At 51.2% G+C, this 18,139-nt stretch overlaps 2 protein-coding genes across 2 annotated transcripts in view; one reads left to right on the forward strand and one right to left on the reverse strand.

The window, feature by feature from the left end:
* Nucleotides 1-886: 886 nt before the first annotated feature.
* On the reverse strand, nucleotides 887-11,626 carry MRPL14 (mitochondrial ribosomal protein L14). Its single transcript, XM_075146761.1, has 3 exons — nucleotides 11,552-11,626; nucleotides 4,081-4,174; nucleotides 887-1,552 (listed from the first exon to the last, which is right to left on the reverse strand). The coding sequence occupies exons 2-3, from the start codon at nucleotides 4,152-4,154 to the stop codon at nucleotides 1,186-1,188; spliced, it is 441 nt and encodes a 146-aa protein (XP_075002862.1). The 5' UTR covers nucleotides 4,155-4,174; nucleotides 11,552-11,626; the 3' UTR covers nucleotides 887-1,185.
* Nucleotides 11,627-11,671: 45 nt separating this feature from the next.
* TMEM63B (transmembrane protein 63B) overlaps nucleotides 11,672-18,139 on the forward strand; it is a 49,269-nt gene continuing 42,801 nt past the window's right edge. The window contains exon 1 of the mRNA XM_075146758.1: nucleotides 11,672-11,816. The gene's annotated coding sequence lies outside the window, so the exon portion shown is untranslated. The remainder of the gene's footprint in view (nucleotides 11,817-18,139) is intronic.

The following is an 18,139-nucleotide window of genomic DNA, read 5'->3' on the forward strand; positions in this document are numbered from 1 at the left end:
TGTGGAATAGCTCAGCACCGCAGCCTTCAGATCTTCACATAGGGGCAACGCAGAGCCAAGGTAAGGAGCTTTCCCAGCACAACAGGGAGGGGAGGTGGAAGGACAAGGCACAGCTAGCCACCACTGCCACCAGACCTGTGAGGAGTCAGCTCGGGGGCCCGAAGCTGGCCAGACTCCCGCTGGCTGCATCCCCTGCACCCTCCTCCCCAGCACTGCTATTTCTAGGAGTGCTCTGCCCCAATGCCCCTTTACCTGCCACGAGCACCAAGTTTCTCTGCTCAGTTCCATATAAAGGCAGCTGGATCACAGCTGGCCCTGAAAGCAATACAGTACCATTTGCCCACTATTGTGCCCGAGCTTAGGAAGCTGGAGAACAGCCAGTCTCACCAACCGACATCACAGACAATGTCTGACACAGTCCCAAAAAGCAGTCCAAAAGGAAGCTTCCTTCTGTGGACCTTTCAACCTGAACCCAGCCCTTGCATTACTCGCAGAACACAATTTCCTGAGGTTGGTCAGGTGGAGAGCATAGGCTGCATCTCAAACCTACCCCATCCACCTCTCCTTCCGACCTCTGCTTCCCCACCTCTGGCATACCCTGTTCAACCACACACCACTGAAATTGTAGGCCATTATGCTCTGATTCCTCCTAAAATTCTGATTCCTCCTAAAAACTTTTCTTAGGCAAAGATGTAGAAACTAATCCTTTTATTGAACATGCCCAAGGCACCAATAGTTCATTATATGGCTCTCCTACTCTATTACATGTGAATCCATTTTGTAGACCCCAGTGTCATTGGGCCAGGGACTGCACTTTCTGTCTTGCTCTTGGGGAACTGGGAAAGGCAGAAATAGGGAAATGAGAGCATAAGCAGTACAAAAGAAGAAGGATTTTCATGTTCTCATTTTAATGATTAGAGACCAAACTAACACCACCGGAGCAGTAAGGGTGAAGGACCATTTCCCAAACACACTGCAGATGTTCTGTGAAATAAATCAACCTTCTTTGGTGAAAAACAAGGTATTTCAACATTTAAACTAGTTGCTTGTAATTCTTAAACAGGAAGAGAGACTCTTGATGAACTTCAACTTTTTCATGTTCCACCATTTTCTTTCATTCAGGACCAAGGAATAGCTACTGCATAAAAGGTTATAAACAGGATTGCCAGAGACCTTTCTTAGCTTTCATACAAAGTTGCGGGCAATGGCCAACACTTTGGAGAACTCTCCTTCTCTCTGGCGCAGGATATAGGGTATTGGTGTTTTTATTCTAGTCCCTATGGGATTTCCGTTGTCTTCTATGAGTACCACATTGTTGGAATCAAATCTAGGTGTCATGGGGGGGCCAGGCATCTTGTGCCCTACAATTAAAGCCTTCTTCTTTTCTCCTTTGATAGCCAGAAGGATCGTATCTCCTACTTTGCCAACTCCGGTCTTGTTATACACATGGATACATTTTGGTGGCCGGTGGTACGGCGTGTTCCCCAAGGTGCTGTTGTCCACCACTCGCACGCGGGTGAGTTTCTGTATTGCTCGGCATGCTCCAGTGATACTAGCAAAAGACAGGAAAGAATGAGAGACAGCTCTCCTCAATAATCCTTGGGGAGCAAGGGCAAACCCAGTACAGGATCTTGTCATTACACAAATCACTTGGAAGGCTCCAGCAACAAATACGTACCATATGGGTGACACATTGACTGCATTCAATGTGCTCTTTGAAAGCCAGATGCTACTTTGGGCTTTGCACACTCTTCACTAAATGTCAAACACAAAACGACCGTTCTACTCTGAAACACGACTAAAAGATGGTGTGAAGAGTGGCTTGCATTTACTGAGCTTTTTAGCAACTGCAGATGATTCCATTCAACTTCAATTTACAAGCAAAAAGATGTGCTTGCTTCTGCCACAAACAGCCTACAGGAAGCTAAGACTCAAGTCAGGCTCTTTCAATCTTGTACAGAGTCCCCAGGGACTTTTCTGGGGACTTTTCTGACCAATTTTCTTTTCAGTGAAGTCTATGAGGGTCTCCCATCTTATTCCGCTGTCGGTGAGACCTCTGAGGTCCTGCTGTGGCTGTGCTAAGCTGCCACCAACTAGATTCTAACAGATCATCACTTTCCCCATGTGGGAGTAACCCAGAGAGATGCAGTCTCTTCTGTATCTGTTTGCTCTGTGGGATTATCAGAAGTAAGAAACAACAGAAACAAACGGCATGATACTAAGTTGTTAGATTTGACTCTGAATATGCTTGAGAACAGCAGGAATAAACTGAGAAATAATTCAACCTTCTTTTCAGGAATGGTTATTCTTTTATCCAGTAAGCTCAAATTCAAGTGATTTGCTGCTTCTCTTCAAAGGACGCCCAAACATGGACTATCGGAAAAGCAGGAAGCTTCTTCCTACTGCTAAACAACTGCTTTGCAGTAAGGTACTAGAAACATGCTGGCCAGACAGCTGCAGGAATGCCAAGCTGCTGTCACTGAACTACTCAAAGAGACAGCATATGGAATCAACCTAACCGTTCACCTTGTTTTGCAGAGCAGAAGCGTGCACAGTAAATAAAGACCAATGGGAACCACCACCCCTTCTTGAAGACAAAGGACCTCTATTTGCAATGCCATCCCCTGTGTATCAAACACAGTGTGGATGGACATCAGTTGAAGCAGACATTTTTACCTGCAGTAAGGGAAGGCTGGCTGGGTCAGTCTGCATTAGTCTAACTGCTCCAGAGGTCCAGTGCTGCCTTTCAAGATTTGTTTCCCGCAGCAGAGGCCTACCCCAGCTTTGCCCTACAAGAGGACACCTCTCTTCTCTCTCAGAAGTCACTCACCTCTGCAAGCAGCCACCCTCTCCCATCCCATCCCATCCCCTGGCAGGGACTGTGGTATATACCACACTCTCTATCCTCCGCTTGCCAGGCTGGGGCTGCACAGCAGGGAAGGCAGAAGGGAGGAGGCTGGAAGGGGACAAGTGTGTTGTTGCAGGAAGGAGAAGGGAAAACCTAGGTGGGACCAAGTCCACAACACAGCAGAAGCAAACAACTATAAGTGTGACTGCCCAGGTACCACTAGACAAGAGTAACTGCACAAGAACGACATTTTCTTTCCCCTCCTTCCTTCATTTCTACCACAGTCTTGGAGCAAAATCCCACCACATCCAAAGCAAGCCTACCAAAAAAGAAAGGTTTCCCCATTAAGACTGCTGACGTCCTGCAGTAGCACTGCTCACCTCTGTGGACTTGGCCTCCCTCTCGCTGTCAGCCTATATATATCCTTGAAATGTTTACTGGCCAATGCTCTCACGCAGCCCATTTACAGAGAAAGCCAGTAAGACTTAGATACCTCCTCGAGATAGCTCCTGGGACTATCACACAACCTGGCCCTGAGCATTGTATTAATCCCCTCTCTAGACCACAGTCATGGGAATGACTATTCTCACCCTAAAAACTGAAGCCCTGACCCTTCAGAGAGCTATATGCTAGAGATTACCCATACCCGCAGCGAGTGTACTGTGGGATTAGGCTCTAAGCTTTGTGCAAGGCATTGTAAAATATGAGGTCCATAAATTTAAGAAGCTTTAAATGCCTTGAGCCTGGAACAAGGACCTAAAGAAAAATAACAAAATGGACACTGTTAAGGTACAAGGCAATAATTTTTCAGGTTACTCTTGTTCTAAATAGCTGAAATTATAAACTCTGGAATAATTTAAAACTTGTAATTGGCTTTACATCAGCACGGGCTGGCTGTTGCTTTTTTGGACTTGGCTGAGAAACACAGGCATTTTCAACTTCCGCTTGCAGGCCCCTGCATCATCCTCAAAGGCCTAAAAGCCTCCTTCTCCTTACAAGCATACAAAGATGCAGAGTTCAGATCACACTCAGACTGCCAGGAACCTGCATCTGTTGTTGTATTTGGGCTCACTTTACAACCTGTGAAGAAACAACTATGAAATTTTGTTTTATTGTGTTATCCTTTTTGAATTAGAAATACTGTATCTTACGCTTGACCTACTTAACAGCATCTCTTTCAATCAGGAAATTCTCCCAAGAAAACAAAAGTAAAAGCAGGATTTGAAAATTACCTGAAGTGTCGCGGGATCACTGTGCTGCTTAGATGGGTTAAGGATAAACCCAATTGCCTATTCAACAGAGCCATTTGGATTCTGGTAACCCGTCCTGTGTAAGAAACAAGAGAATTATGAACTCTGGAAATTGGACAAAATTTGCTTCACTTCATTTTCCTTATGTGAATCACACACTGGAGTCTCAGCACCTCTTTAGACCCTGCAATCCACAGCGCACAGAGTGCTAACGGCATCCGCAGCACAATACCAAGCAGATCAACCACCCCTGCCTGAATTCAGCAGACAGTATGCACATACTACAAAGCTGGATTCAGTATCGCTGCACTGCACTTTCCTGTGCACAGAGGTAAGGGCCCTTCTGCGTGCACTGTGAACCATATAACAACAAGCAGGTTTGAGAATTTTGGATGTGAACTGATTTAGAGGCTGCAGTGACCAGTAAAAGCTACCATAATTACTTGTAAAAGCTACCAATGTTACCTATAAAACCAAGCAAAAAGCCAGAGATATTCTGCAGACTGGCCTCAGAACTTCAAGAAACAATTTGCCAGACAAGAAACAAGACAGAGCTCCACTGGTGAGGGCATGCTCCCGCTTAGCACATACGAGGTGTTCGGCAGCCTGTGTTTAGAGACCAGAATCACACCTCTGCCAATCTCGCCCTGTTAAGGCTGCCCAGATGAAACAGTTCCCTGTAACTTTACGGTGCGCACTCAACCCTGATTGCAGCAGAGCTGGGTTACAAGGCTAACCTCTGACTGGGTTTATCACACCCTCTTCCCTGACTACATCTGTGTGGTTCCCTAACCTCATTCTGTCAGACTGATGGGGACCAGCTTGCACGTGCAATCGCAAAGGCTTATCTGAACCCGGATCGCTTTGCCAGACGTCGGTCAGGGAGCGATGACCCAGGCAGCTATGCCGGCAGATCCAAGTGAAGGGAGAAAACAACACGGACTTAGAGCCGGTCCTCTTTCAGGCCAGCTCAGGTAAAGCTAAGACTTTCTATCCGACTGCACACTGCTGTGTGACACTGCTTGCTTAGACCTTGGCTGCGTAACCAACACATGCTCTGCTTCTCTCCTTTCTAAAGTAAACATTAAAAATACATAGACCACTTATCTCCCTTTGCCAGTTCTGATGAGCTTAGGGCCAAACTGTAGCAGTACATTGTAAAGCCATCTCCTTAACTTTTATTTTGAAAACAAAGCTGACCTAACTTCTCTGGGGAGAAAAAAATACCCAAGAGCCTTCTGACAGACAATGCCACAGCTGTTCTCATTACAACCAAGTAAAGCCCACTCTCTCTTTATTGTTTTTATTTTTCCCCAGTGTGTTTGCTTACTTGGAGATGTATGTATGTATTTTTTAGGGTTTGTAGTTGTTCTACAGAGCAAGCGTTACCTGACAAGGATGAGAAGTACTGGAAACGTGCACCACAGCAATTTTGTAGCAGCGCTCCCTGAGCAAAGCACACGATATGTGGCAAACAGTCTCGCCTGTCGTACAGGCAGGTTTGGAAGAGATCAGGAACAGCCAAAGCTTACATTTATTTGCTAAACAAAGCCACTTTTCTGTGGGGTAGAACATCTCCAAATTAGTTCAGAGCTTCCCTTCAGAGCGTGCCTGCACTGTCCCCTTCCTGAAATGAGAGTCCAAGAAGGCTGTATTTTTGCCACAGCTCCTTACCTAGCCGTGTGATCCTAACAAAAACAAGACCCTGTGGTATTTATAGTGCTGCTGGCAATCAAGGTTCAAATACCTGGGCCTTACTGCTGCTAGGATTTCTAAGCAAGTCCAGCTATGCTGCTTTGCTGTAAGCCCACACCCCGTGTTGGCCTGTGTCCCATTCTGCGCTTGGGTGTACCATTTCCCCGTGTGAAACACAAACCAGTGGGTAATACTGCTCCTACTTCCTCCAGAATCGCAGCGAGGCCCTGCATCCCTCTAGAAGACCCAAACACGCAGCAGCAGCGAGTCGGCCTCTCTGTTGTCTTTGATGGATGCTTCCCGGGGAGTCCAGCTCTATTCCCCTGGCAGGCACGGTGGCCTCGGGGCAGGAGAGGATGGGCCTGCTCATCCTCACCACTACGAAAGACAGATAGGAGAGGTCTGCTGGCTCATGGCAGGGCAGGCGCGGGCGCACGCTCTGCCCGCTGTCAGAGGGACAGCAACGTCACGACCAGCATAGCTAGATGTGCTCAAGGCCGCATGTCAGAGTCCTAAAGCACTGCCTAAACTCTGAACTCACTCCCCACTCCTGGGAAGAGTCACCATTTGTTTCTACCCTGTGGCAGCAGTGAAGGTTTGAAGTCACAAAACTACCGGCAAGAAGCATCAACAGCTTAAGTGTCCAAGGACTGTTTATTTTTCCAGATGACTCAGCACCCCGTTCTTTGCTAAGAATTATTCCTCGGCGCATTAAGATGTGTCACAAGCTAAGAAACTTTGTATGATTGATTATTTGGTATGAAGCATCCTGTTAGGAACTGAGTAAACAGGGGGGATGCTTCCAATTAGCAGGAAGGTTCAGGGTGGAGGGAAGAGAAGAATGCATCTGTGGCATGGGGTACAGCATTCAAGGGTGCAAGCAGGTTCACGACCAGTGAATCACATCTTCAGCTATCGTAACATGCCAGCTTCCCTTCTAGAAACAAATAGCCAATAGCTTGGGTCTGTCTCCAGGTGCTCCTCAACCCGACCCAGTCTCGACTTGCTCCCTCGGCGGCTGTGAACAGGACACTTGATCTCCTGCGCCCTCGGTTTCCCCCTCTGTGGAGTGGCTAATAACTAAACTAAACTCCAAAGGGCACAGAAGCCACTCACTCTGTCACGCTGGGTGCTGCCACACGAACGCTCCGAGTTGGAGCCAAAGTTGAAGAGCCGCTATAAAGCGATGACAGCCATCGGCCCCAGCGCAGCCGGCACCTCTCCTTCCCAGCGCTGATGCTGCCTTACGCCAGTTGGCCTTAAATAGGCTCAGAGGAGGCTGCACTTAGCACAGGCACGGGGAACGCACGTCACCCAAGTCTGCTTCTGAAGGTGGCTCTCCCCAGGTCGTCAGGTTTCAGTGCTCGGAGGTGCAGAGGAAGAGTACCCCTATAACCCTCCAGCACAGGAAAATTTGCAGGAATTCCCAGAAGTGTGCTGTCAGTATTGCCCAACTGATACAGGAGTGCACCCTGGGTGGGCAAAACACCACCGCTGCTTAGCACTTAGCCACTAATACACTCCTGACCAAGGAATTATCTTGGAAGGGACTTTTGGAGGTCATCTAGTCCAATCCCCTGCTCAAGCAGGATTAATTTCCAAGTTGTTCATGCTAGGCAAGAGCCGTATTTAAACAGACACTATCCTAAAATGAAAGGCCCAACACAAAGACAACTATTTATATAGCGTAGGCCACACATAGCTGCACCAAAGCAGTGATAAAGAACCATGCAGAACAACCGCTCTCCCAGCTCCTACCCTGCTGCCCCTAAATTCTAGCAGTGGCTCTATCTCATGGTTAGAGAGACTAATTTCTTAAAACCAGAATCATAGAGATGCTTTGCTTCTCTCCGCTCCACATATCAGTTAGAAGTTAGCACAGACCTCAAACTGAGTTCAGAGTACGTTTCAGAAAGGGTGAAGAAGTCTGTTAATCAAATATTCACTAAAATGACCCAATTTCTACTTCACTGAATAAGTCTGAGCACACAATAACCTGCTGCAGCAAACACTCCCTTCTCGAGGGCCCTTCAGCTATACTCCATTCAATGCAACAGACCGACATCAAATTCCAACACCGCACAACAAAGGAATTCTTCACCAGTTATAAACCTCTGGAAGTTATTTATCCACTACACCATTTTCAAGTGCCATACTAAAGCTACTACCTTCACTGTTTTCCCTTGACATTAAAGAACTAACTTGTATTTACTGCAATCTTGAGTGGGTTTTGAATGGAGAAGTTCTGGAAAATTTCATCCCAGCTAACAGAAGTGGGCCACATAAAATATCTTCGTCAAACGCATGCAAACATGCGAGCAGACCACCTCAGGGAGCTGATACAAAGCAAGGACATCTTCCAGATAAGGAGGACAGGATTACATACTCACTTTGAACCAACGTCAGGGCACACAGTACCAAGAAAGGAAGCCCTGTTCCCCCCAACACACATTTCCATCACCTCCCTTATGCTGGCTCTAGCACTCATGTAAATCAGTCACAGTTTTCAGCTAGATCAGTTCCCTGATCCAACTCATCCCGCAGCCGCATGAATGTTGGTGCGAGGGAATGTGGCAAAACACAAGACTGGGACTTCTCCTTTCACTGCCAACCCAGAGCTACATCGTGACAGTATCTCCAGAGAAACACCAGGAGATCTGGAGAAGAAAAGGATCTCTCTTCATTTCAGCAAAAATACTGATGTGCTTCACAAGAATGGTCTGTATGAATCTACACTATTAACACAACCATGGGAGGACTAAAAAGGTCTGCATCTGAACACTCAAGAGGCCAGTGCAATGGCTCTGACCAAGTTTTTATCAGTGGCGTATACCCTAAAAACCAGTCAAGGTGCCGTTCTTACCTTGCCTGCATCCTAGAGTAAAAGTACTTTTAAATACTGCTGTTACCAAGCAATCCAGTATTACTTTCCTTTTTGATCACAAGTTTTGGAAATGACACCTGCTCCCTATATTCCCAAGATCTCTTCTTCTGTTTAATAGTAGTAACTTGATCTGCACAGTCAAACAGTGGGGGCCAACATCCCCTTTATTCTTCTAAGAGACCAAAACAGACATGCTCCGGGCACCACAAAGATTTGAACTGCATCTGTCATCCATCATTAAAATGCAGGAAATAAATCCAAGACAATATGCACGATGCAAATACCTAAACCCCTAACCTGCCACTGCAGGTTTATTTATAGACTGTCTGCCAGGGTGAGCTACAAGAGCCAACTGTGAACTACGGAACTCAATCCATTCACAGCTCTCCTCATAAAGGAAATGATGTGATTAAGGGTTTGTATGTGTTAAAAATACACAAGATATTCATTACCACAACATAATTGGTTTTACATTACGGACAGCCAGAAAGGCCAGGATTCACACAGAGGAATTAAGTCTTTTCGAATTCCGTTTATGAATAGGATTAGCTATTAAACAGGATATTTACTGATCCAAGTTACCAACTCATTACAGGTACATCTGTTAACAATTTTGAAGTAAAACACACTAACCTCATTTTCCAGATCACAATCAGGAAAGGCAGATAAAAAAAAAAGAGCCAAATATCTTTAATGGAAAACTTTTTTTTGACATTTTAAGTATCCAGAAGTCCCAACTTTAAGGTACTTAGGGCTCTTATCATTCTAGTATTCGAGCACCTTAAACCATTCTATATATTCATATTCACAGCGCTGTACTAAAATAGGAAGGGATTATTCCCAGTGCACCAGCAGGAAATTAAGCTACAGAGAAGACAACTTCCTGTGTGAGGTCAAAGGAAAAGAGTGGTAAAGCAGGTTATCTAATTCCAGAAGTTGTGCCCTGGTACGGTCTGTGGGGCTGGAAGTGAAGCCCAGTGAGGTCCTGCCTTGTCCATGTCTTTTGGAATTCCACGTGAATTCAGAGAACTGCTCACACTCCCATAACTTAACGCTGATATCACCTCTCGAATCTATCTTTACTACTTCTAGAAGTACTGAGGTCTTGGGAACAGGACAATAGGTGGCAAGCCACAAGACCAGATTCTGTTCCCAGCCCTGATGTGGATGACCAGGTCCCAAACAGCAAGGTGCGATCACAAACCAGATAGCAGTAACCACGCCCCGGAGGAGCTGTGGCAGGGAGGACACAAACAAAAAAGAAGAGAAGGTTGGGAGCTGTGGCTCAACCCTATAAAAAAGAAAAAGTCAGGAACCAATGACCTGGGCTAGTTGTTCACAGAACAAAGAACGATAGTGGCTCCTAGCCTTCCTGATAAAGCTACAGCAGAAAAGAATGCCCGATACAGACAGAATTCAGGCTTATGAGAAATCTAACCTGGAGGCAAAGGCACACTCATGCCGCAAGGCAGCACAGAGCTACCTGCAGCTTTGCTGGAACAAGCCTCACTTCTCACTCAAAAACTTCCCTTAACTCAGTTTCTCTCCTTCCCAAACAAGACCCTCCCAGGTAAGCTTAGAGAAATCTCAAACCAGACAAGTGAACACAGCTCAGACGAGCGTCTGTGTCCTGCTTTTAGAAAGGCTGGCTGCCTGTCTGCTTTTACTACAAGGAGTAAGTCTTTCATGCTTATAAGAAACCTGTCATGCTGTCTTCTTCCCCAAATTGCCTCCCCTTACTCACCAGACCTCCAAAGGAGTTTTTTGGAGAATAACCAGCAAAGCACAGACTAGCGCCCACACTTCCTGAGTCCCCATGACACACACGAGTAAATGCCGCGCTTGTCAGGACACAGGAATTTTGGTCCAACTTTGCTGCATGACTACTCATACCCACACAAGCCTAATCCTGGCAGCACAGCCCCACATGAATTCTGAAGCAAAGAAACGCTCTGAAGGACACACATGCAGGAATGTCAGAATAGTGTTTTCATCCTCCCCCAGGCCAGACTGCGAGGGCAGGGGCTGAAGCCCTGTGGGAGCAGAGGGTGCTGCCAGTCACCCCATCTGCAGTGCCCTGTGTGCAAGCGACACAGAGGCTCCAGGCTCCGCACAGCCCAGGCTCCGGCTCCCAGCTGCTTTTGCAAGATGTCACAACTATCTGCCCTGCTGTGTGCCACTCAGCCCACATGCCACCTTTGGGGCCGGCGTTTCTCAGTCTGTTTAGAGCAGCAACCCACCCTTGGGGTTAGACATTTCAGGCCCCGTAGAGCATCACCGACCCCTGCAAATAGCTCCCCGTGAGGGATGGGCAGCAGGGCCGGTACCAGGGGGAAGGGAGGACCCGGGCAGCCCCGGCGCCGCAGGGCCCACAGGCGAGCACGGCAGCCGCAGACGCGCTGCGGCCCGCTCTCACCCAGCCCCAGCGCCCAGCGGCTGAGGGAGCCCGCCCGCGCCCCGAGCGGCTCGGCCACGAGGTCGAGTGAGGGCCCGGCGCCGGCTCGAGGGAAAGCCAGCACCCCGGGAGCAGACTGGCCCGGCGGCGGGGCGAGGCCGCCCGCAGGCCGCCGGGTCCGCAGGCCGCAGCCAGCCCCGCCCGGGAGGCCTAAGGCCCCGCGGCTCAGGGGCGGGGCGCCCGGTGCCGCACGCCCGGCTGTCCCCCTCCCCCGGCGCCCGTTCCGCTCCGCTCCGTTCCCCTCCGCTCCGCTCCCCACCGCCACGGCCCGGCCCGGCCCAGCCCAGCCCAGCCCAGCCCAGCCCAGCGCGGCCCAGCCCAGCCCGGCCCGGCCCGGCCCGGCCCGCCGCCGCTCCCGGGGCCGCCTTTGCGCCCTCCCCCCCCCCGGAAGCACAGACCCCGGCCCCCCCCCCGCGCACCTCCGACGAGAACGCGGGCCCTCCGCCCGCAGGCCCGCGCGCATGCGCAGCACCGCCCGCGGGCCCCGCCCACCTCAGTGCAGGGCCGGCGCCTCCGCGCCCCGCCCACCCGGGGCCCCGCCCCGCGCCGAGCCCAGCCGAACCGAGCCGAGCCGAGCCGGGCGGTCGCCACTGGCTGCCGTGCTGTACTGCAGCGCCCGGCCCGGCGGGGCCGAAGCGAAGGGGAGCGGCAGCCCGGGGGGAGCCAGTCCGCGCCTGACACGGGGTAGGCGAGCCGCCGGCGCGGCGGGGTGCGGTGCGGTACGGTGCGGCACGGCGGGGCGCGGTGGCTGCGGCTCCCCTAGGCCAGGCGCGCCCGGGGTCGCCGCCGCCTCGGTGCTTGCCGGGGTGGTGGGGGGGGGGCAGCGGCCGCGCCTCAGTCCCTCCTGAGGGCGGAGCGGGCCGGGCCGCGCGGCCGCTGCGCGGAACCCCGCAGCGGGGGCGGCCCGGAGCGGGGGGCGCCGCCTGCCATCTTGGGGCGGAGCGGGGCGGGGGGCGCGCCCGGGTGCGGCGCCCGCGCAGCGGCCCGTGCCCCCCCCCCCCCCCCCGCCAAGGCCGGCCCGGGCTGCGTGGAAACGGGGTGGCTCGGGGCACCGGGGCTTCTCGCGCGCCTCCCGGGCGCCCGTCCTCTGCCGTCTCCCTGTGCGCCGTACCTCGGCTGGGTAACGTGGTTTCTGCACCCCGGGGGTCGCCGGACCCATTTCTGCGGGGTGGCACCGGCTGCCATCTCACCTGCGATCGCCGCCGGGGGTGCTGAGGCTGCTTGTGTGTGTGCTCGGTCTTGGAGAGCTGCCTGTCCTCCTCCCGGCCTCCCTCCTCCAGGCACCGCTGTGATGGAGAGTAGCAGGGAGGCAGGAGGGATGGTTCGAGGGTGGGAACAGCAGGCAAATTTCTGATCTTGCCCTGCCTCTCGCACCCCGGAGAACTTCGTAAAGAGCTATTAGATGGGGCTTGTGTGCGTGGTCATGCAGCCAAGCAGTCCCTTTCTGCTCTTGTCTTGATCACCAGCCCCTCCAAATCAGCAAACCGTGGTTTTTCCTCCTGTCCTGGAGTGTGCCCTGGATGTCTGTAGGTAGCTACCTGCTGGAGGCGTTGTGCCAAAAATCTGTGACGTGGCTGCAGTCAGCCTGGTGACCGTAGCAGGTTTGATAGCTCTCAGCTGGATGGAGACCAGGTGTTTGGGGAATTTGGGATTCTGGGCACCTCCCTCCCTCGTTCTTCCCTTGATAGCAGGAAGCAAAAGGCTGATCAGTGCATGCTCAGGGTGTGCTAATTTAGTTGTGCGTAGTCCACAAGAAGCCCCACACCCTGCATTTGTCTGTTACTCTGGAAGTGTCCTGCTCCATCGTGTCATCCTCCAGAGTAAGCACGCATGGAAAGCCGCGGGCTGCAGGGCAGGAGCATCCCATTAGCAGTGGTCACAAAGCCATTGAAAGGTTGCACGGCACAAGTGCCTCTTGGATGGTCCTGCAGATGCCCCACCCGGGCGTGGGACAAAGCCTTTGCAAGTGCGTTGCAGGGACCGGTACCCTTGCCCTCCGAACACCCGTGCTATATGGTCCCTAAGAGCCTTTTATTCTTTTAATGCTTCTGACAGAGCAGAAAGCTAACTACTCAGCCCGTAACTGACTCCAGGAGGACTCCGTTCAAACCAGAAATAGCAAAGCATTAAGGACTTGCTTCTAATGACTGCAATTAGCTGGTATCTACCTAGGAAAGGCCTTTTTTGTCTCGAGCCTTTTAGTGGTGGGAATATGCTGTCTTTACAGGGAGAGAAGTCCTTTCTGTAGTCTTCACCTGGATACCATAGGAGCAAGATAAAAATGAAAGAAGATGCCTTTGAGGGGGTTGGGAAGAGACTCTGGTTTGGCTCATGAGTATGTTTTGTTGCACTAAGTTTGCTCTATTTTTGTCTGTTCCCGTCTTCGGTAACCTTGGAAGGAACTGAAGCTACTGTATTTTCTAAGGGTGTCGGTTTTCTTGTTAAGAAGGCATTGCCGTGAGGCTTTGCAATGCTCCATTTTCTTCCCCTTTGACCAGCGTGCAGTGCAACTATCCTGAAATGTCCTGAAGCCATGACTTGAGCCAAAAAAAGAAAAATACTGAGTGCTTTGCTTCTTGTTTGTTGGTGGGTTTTTTTGGTGTGGTTTTTTTTTTTCTCCTTTTTCCTTCTGGGCTTTTAAAATATCCTTGGTCGTATTTTTTAGCTTTCTTCAGAAATAAAATGGGCTAGGAACTTGCTTGGGGTTTTTTGATAATTTTTTACATAAAAAGAATAAAATATCCTCATGAAATCGCTTCATTCTGGGAACTAGGACTTTAAGAAAATCCCAGGTAGCGTGAGATTTACGATAAAAGCTTGAGAGCTGGCAGTACCGAGGGCCTGCTTTTTGTCCATTGCTAATTACGCTTTCCTTGAGCCCAGGGTAGCTGGAGTGCCTCGGGTCACGGGGAGCCCCGCAGTGTCCTGCCGGCAGCTCCTCTGCCACCCTCCCCATCCCTACCGAGGTGCAACCCCAGCCCGTAAGCGCCCTGTCTCCATCCTGGTGGCCCGGGTGAGGCTGTACGCTGGGGACCCGAGGGCTCCACGGGCGGCACCTTCCGCTCCCAGGAAAGACAACCGGGACCTGTGCCGTCTGATGTGAAGCCTGCGCAGCCGTGGGGTGCCTGCTTCGTGACGGAGGAGGCCCTGGGCGTAGGATACTCCATGCACTGTTAATTGCAGTCGGCGCTGGTTATGGATCCTGTGGCTGATTTGCATATCAAAGCATCTGGGAGCTCCACGGTGGGTAATGGAGGCAAGGATGACAGGGCTTGCTGGAGGCTGGGGCCAGATTTTCCCCAGGGCTTTTTGTGGTGCAGAGATGAGACAAGATGATGTGGATGTTTGGAAAATGGAGATTGTCTCCATGTCCTTGAATGACAGCACCGTTAAGCCTTTTTTAATCTAGCAGCTGCTTTCCAGGGGGTGGGAACCAAGGAGAGAGACACCAATCCTTGGTGGCCGTTCCTCGGGCTGTTCCTGCCCTACCTCCTTCGCTCCAGCGAGAGCTTGCCCGGCAGCCCGCTGTGTCGAGCCCGGCAGCCCCGCGCTGCCCTCCAGCAGCCGTCACCCCCCGAACAGCAGCTCCTGCGGCAAGCAGCCGGCGTGCCAGCCCGCTGCCTGTTCTCCATGCTGCCTCTCGCACAAGGAGGCGGAGGCCCTGCTTGGAGCCTGAAGCAAAGGGGCAGGTTTGCTACTGCCTGAACTGGCTCTGCAGGGTCCCGGGTCTTGCTTGGTGGCTCAGGAGGCATTGTGGGGGGAGCAGCGGAGCCTCGAGTGGGCCGTGGCCTCTGGGATGCTGTGTGAGTCAGAGGAAGGTTCGCCTGTGGCTGGACTCAGCAGAGCTGTCTCCTGCTCCTCCTGGCTCTGGAAACAAGCCTAGGGAGCTCGGAGCTCGCTTGCAGGCTGAGCTGGAAACCGAAATGCAGGTTTCCAGGCAGGGAGAGAAGGAGAGAGTCCCTCTGTCCCTCTGCCACTTTGCACTTCGCAGGTGTGTTGCTGGTCCTGATGCTCTAGCTTTGATAGACCGCAGCGTGGGGCAGCCGGCCTCTCCGAGGGTAGCTCTGTGTTCCTCGTGGGAGCACCTGCTGCCTGAGACTGCAGCCCTTGGCCTCCCTCCCATGCCCCCTGCAGCTCAGGCTCTTGCTGGGAAGGACTCCTCACCAGCCATATGGGGAGTTGGTGTGTGCGGGAACTGCCTTGAGCATGGCCTTCTCAGGAGGCACCTCTTTGCCTGCAGCCTTCGTCCTGTCAGCAGCTGTCTGGCTTGCTCAGGGGAGTGAGTTGGGGGGGCAGTCCTGAGGCATTGGCTTGAAAGTTGGTTAAAAGGAGAAAAACAAAAATCGAGGAACGAAAAAGAAACGCGCATGTGTGTACGCAGTCTGCAACAGAGAGAGGGCGAGATTCATGAAGCTGGTGCCAAGCTTGTAAAGCAAAGGCTTGCAGTATGAAATGGCTTTTCTCTGAGCCTGCAGGCCTGCGGTTGGCACTGCCTTCTCGCTTCATGTCCTTCCAGCGTGGAGCTGGGTGTCTGCCCTCTGCTCCAAATACAGATTAGCTGCAGGAAGCCCCAGACTCTCTTGCTAAGCGTGAGATGCAGAACATTTTCCTCCGTGCTTCTCCGTGCAGCCCTCCCTGCCCTTCACAGGGTTATCTTTGCACGCTCGTTATGTGTTCCCTGCACATGGTTACTAAGCAGTTGTGGAAATACTTTTGTTCTCCCCATGGCTCTTGCATGTTAATATTGCCTGCCTGCCATTCCCCCTCTTCTATTTCAAGTCCCTTCCTCCCCATCCCTCGTAAAGCCAGGTGGGGGAGTGGGAATGCTTTCCCAGTATCCCGGTGCTCTCCTTAGGCCAAGCTCTTATAGTGGCTACACAGCTTATATGGGCAAGATGGGGATCCTGCTGGCATAGCCCACTGCATCTTTTGAGCAAGGTCTCCTCTTCTTGACGTGCTTTGGTCTAATTGTTGATGCCAGCAGCTTCTGCCCACACGGTTATTGTGCTGGGAAGAGAGAGAGGTTTTGTTTTATGCGTGCTGTTTCTCCCCAGAGAAATTGGCAGTTGGTAGTACAGGTCTGGCTTAAAGCAAGGTTTTGAAGATTCCCATTTGTGTGGCCCGATCTGGGAAGATGTTTGTGCTATTGCATTAAAGAAAGGAGCTGGATCTCTTAAGGGACTGTGTATTTGAAAGGCTGCACGTTGCATCAGCACCAGGAGAAAGCAGCTGCAGGCAGGATTCGTGTCTGCCTGTTTTCAGTATGTTCTGCAATTGCTTTCCTGAACCACCACAACCATGCTGCCTCTGAGCAGCAAGCCGAAGAACCTCTCTGCCTTTCTCTGGCTGGAAGAGCGGCTGCTGCGGATCTTTCCTGTCTGACTGTTGCCTGTCACTCCCTGGAAGGACTGTCTGTCCCTGGAGCTACTCCTTGCAGTCCTTGTGTTGGGTGTGCTCATCCCCTCTGCACCGCTGTAATTCTGTGTGCGGAGCAGTTGCTTGCTTTGACACCCCTTCCCTTTCCCCTAGGGATGCTCACGCTGGATCTGTGCAGGTCTCTTCTGGCTCAGTGCAGAGCATCGCCCAGCAGACAGCCACCTGCCACCAGCGATGTGACCTCTTGCTCTGTCGTGCCAATAAGGAGGCCATGTGGTGTTGCTCATGGGGAGATGTGCTCTCTCCTGTTGACCTGCACGGAAGTGCAGCTCTGACAGGCTCCCTTAAGAGCATCCCACTGTCTCCTGATGTGTTGCTGACCTGGGTCGGGGGAGGGTGCTACTCTTAAGTGGAATTTCTTATGAGAGTGCATTTGGTAGGAGAGACGTGTTGGCCTGGCCCTGCTTTTGCTAATTAAATAGGGGACTTTAGTAGGCTCTGTCTCAGGTCCCTTCAAAGCCAGGGGGTGAGACAATCTTGGCATGATCTTTTACTTAGAGGAAACTCAGATGGCAGCAGGCCTTGTCTCCTGCTTGAAATAATTATCAACATCTGATGTCTTCTGCATGGAGGTCACAGAGGGCCTGGCAGTGACACAGGCTGGGGAGATCTCTGCAACTGACCTTAGGATACTTGGGCTCTTGAGCCAAAAATTTAGTGCCTTTGGGTCCCAAGGAAAATCTTAAAAGGGATTCATCCCTCAACTCCCAGTGCATATGGTCTAGACTCCCTTTGTGTGAAACCATTGGACTCTGGAGGCTCTCAGGTGATGCTGGTAAAGCTGACATCTTCCTCAGGATGACTGCATGTGCAAATGGGTGATTTGGTTTTGCTGTGCTTGAGGCATAGACCTGGAAATGAATTATTGTGCGCCTGCTGAACTGCGGTAGCTGCCCAGGGGCTTGCTATTACTCATAACACAGAAAAGGCAGCTTGAGTTGGCATGAGTCGCAAAGTTATAAATCTGGGAGGAAGGAACCGGATTTGCATTGGATGCGAAACTCGGTGTGAACTCCCAGCTAGGGCAGAAGGAGCCGATGCAGCTATTGCATAGAAGAAGGAATCGGCTCCTGGCTGCATGGAAAAGAGGAACAAATAAATGTGACAGTAAGAACTCTGTCTTCACCTTGCAAAGAAGGTCAGGGGTGACGAGGTACTTAAAGGAGCTAATTTTAAAAAGTGAATCCAAGCACAAGTCAGAACAGGTGACAAGACTAGTTAGGTAAATTAGATGTGGGCATAGCCTTACGAAATTTCCCTGAAAGTACTTAAAGAATAGACTAAGGCAACTTTTGCATGGTGAGCAGCCACCTTAGAGAACATCTAGTGGAGGCAGATCCCAAGGTTTGATCCCTTGAAATACAGGGAGAAAGAATGGGACTACAACCAGCCTGTCTAAATAAACTGGAATAAACAGTTAAGCAGTTAGTGTTTATCCTGTTAAGGAGGTGGGAGAATATGCTGATTAAAAATCCATCAGCATGCATTTGTCTGGAACATACCATGTCGAGTCGGTCAACGCCCTTGCCTGAAAGGATGGCTTGCCTGCTGGCTGAGCGGGGGCGATGGAT

The sequence above is a fragment of the Calonectris borealis genome, chromosome 3 (assembly GCF_964195595.1).
Source record: "Calonectris borealis chromosome 3, bCalBor7.hap1.2, whole genome shotgun sequence".
Classification (NCBI taxonomy): domain Eukaryota; kingdom Metazoa; phylum Chordata; class Aves; order Procellariiformes; family Procellariidae; genus Calonectris; species Calonectris borealis.

Coding starts and splice junctions, on each gene's coding strand:
- MRPL14 (XM_075146761.1), bottom strand. CDS start 4,154: ATGGCTCTGTTGAATAGGCAATTGGGTTTATCCTTAACCCATCTAAGC. Junction 1,553..4,080: donor GTGATCCCGCGACACTTCAG/GTAATTTTCAAA, acceptor GTCTTTTGCTAG/TATCACTGGAGCATGCCGAG.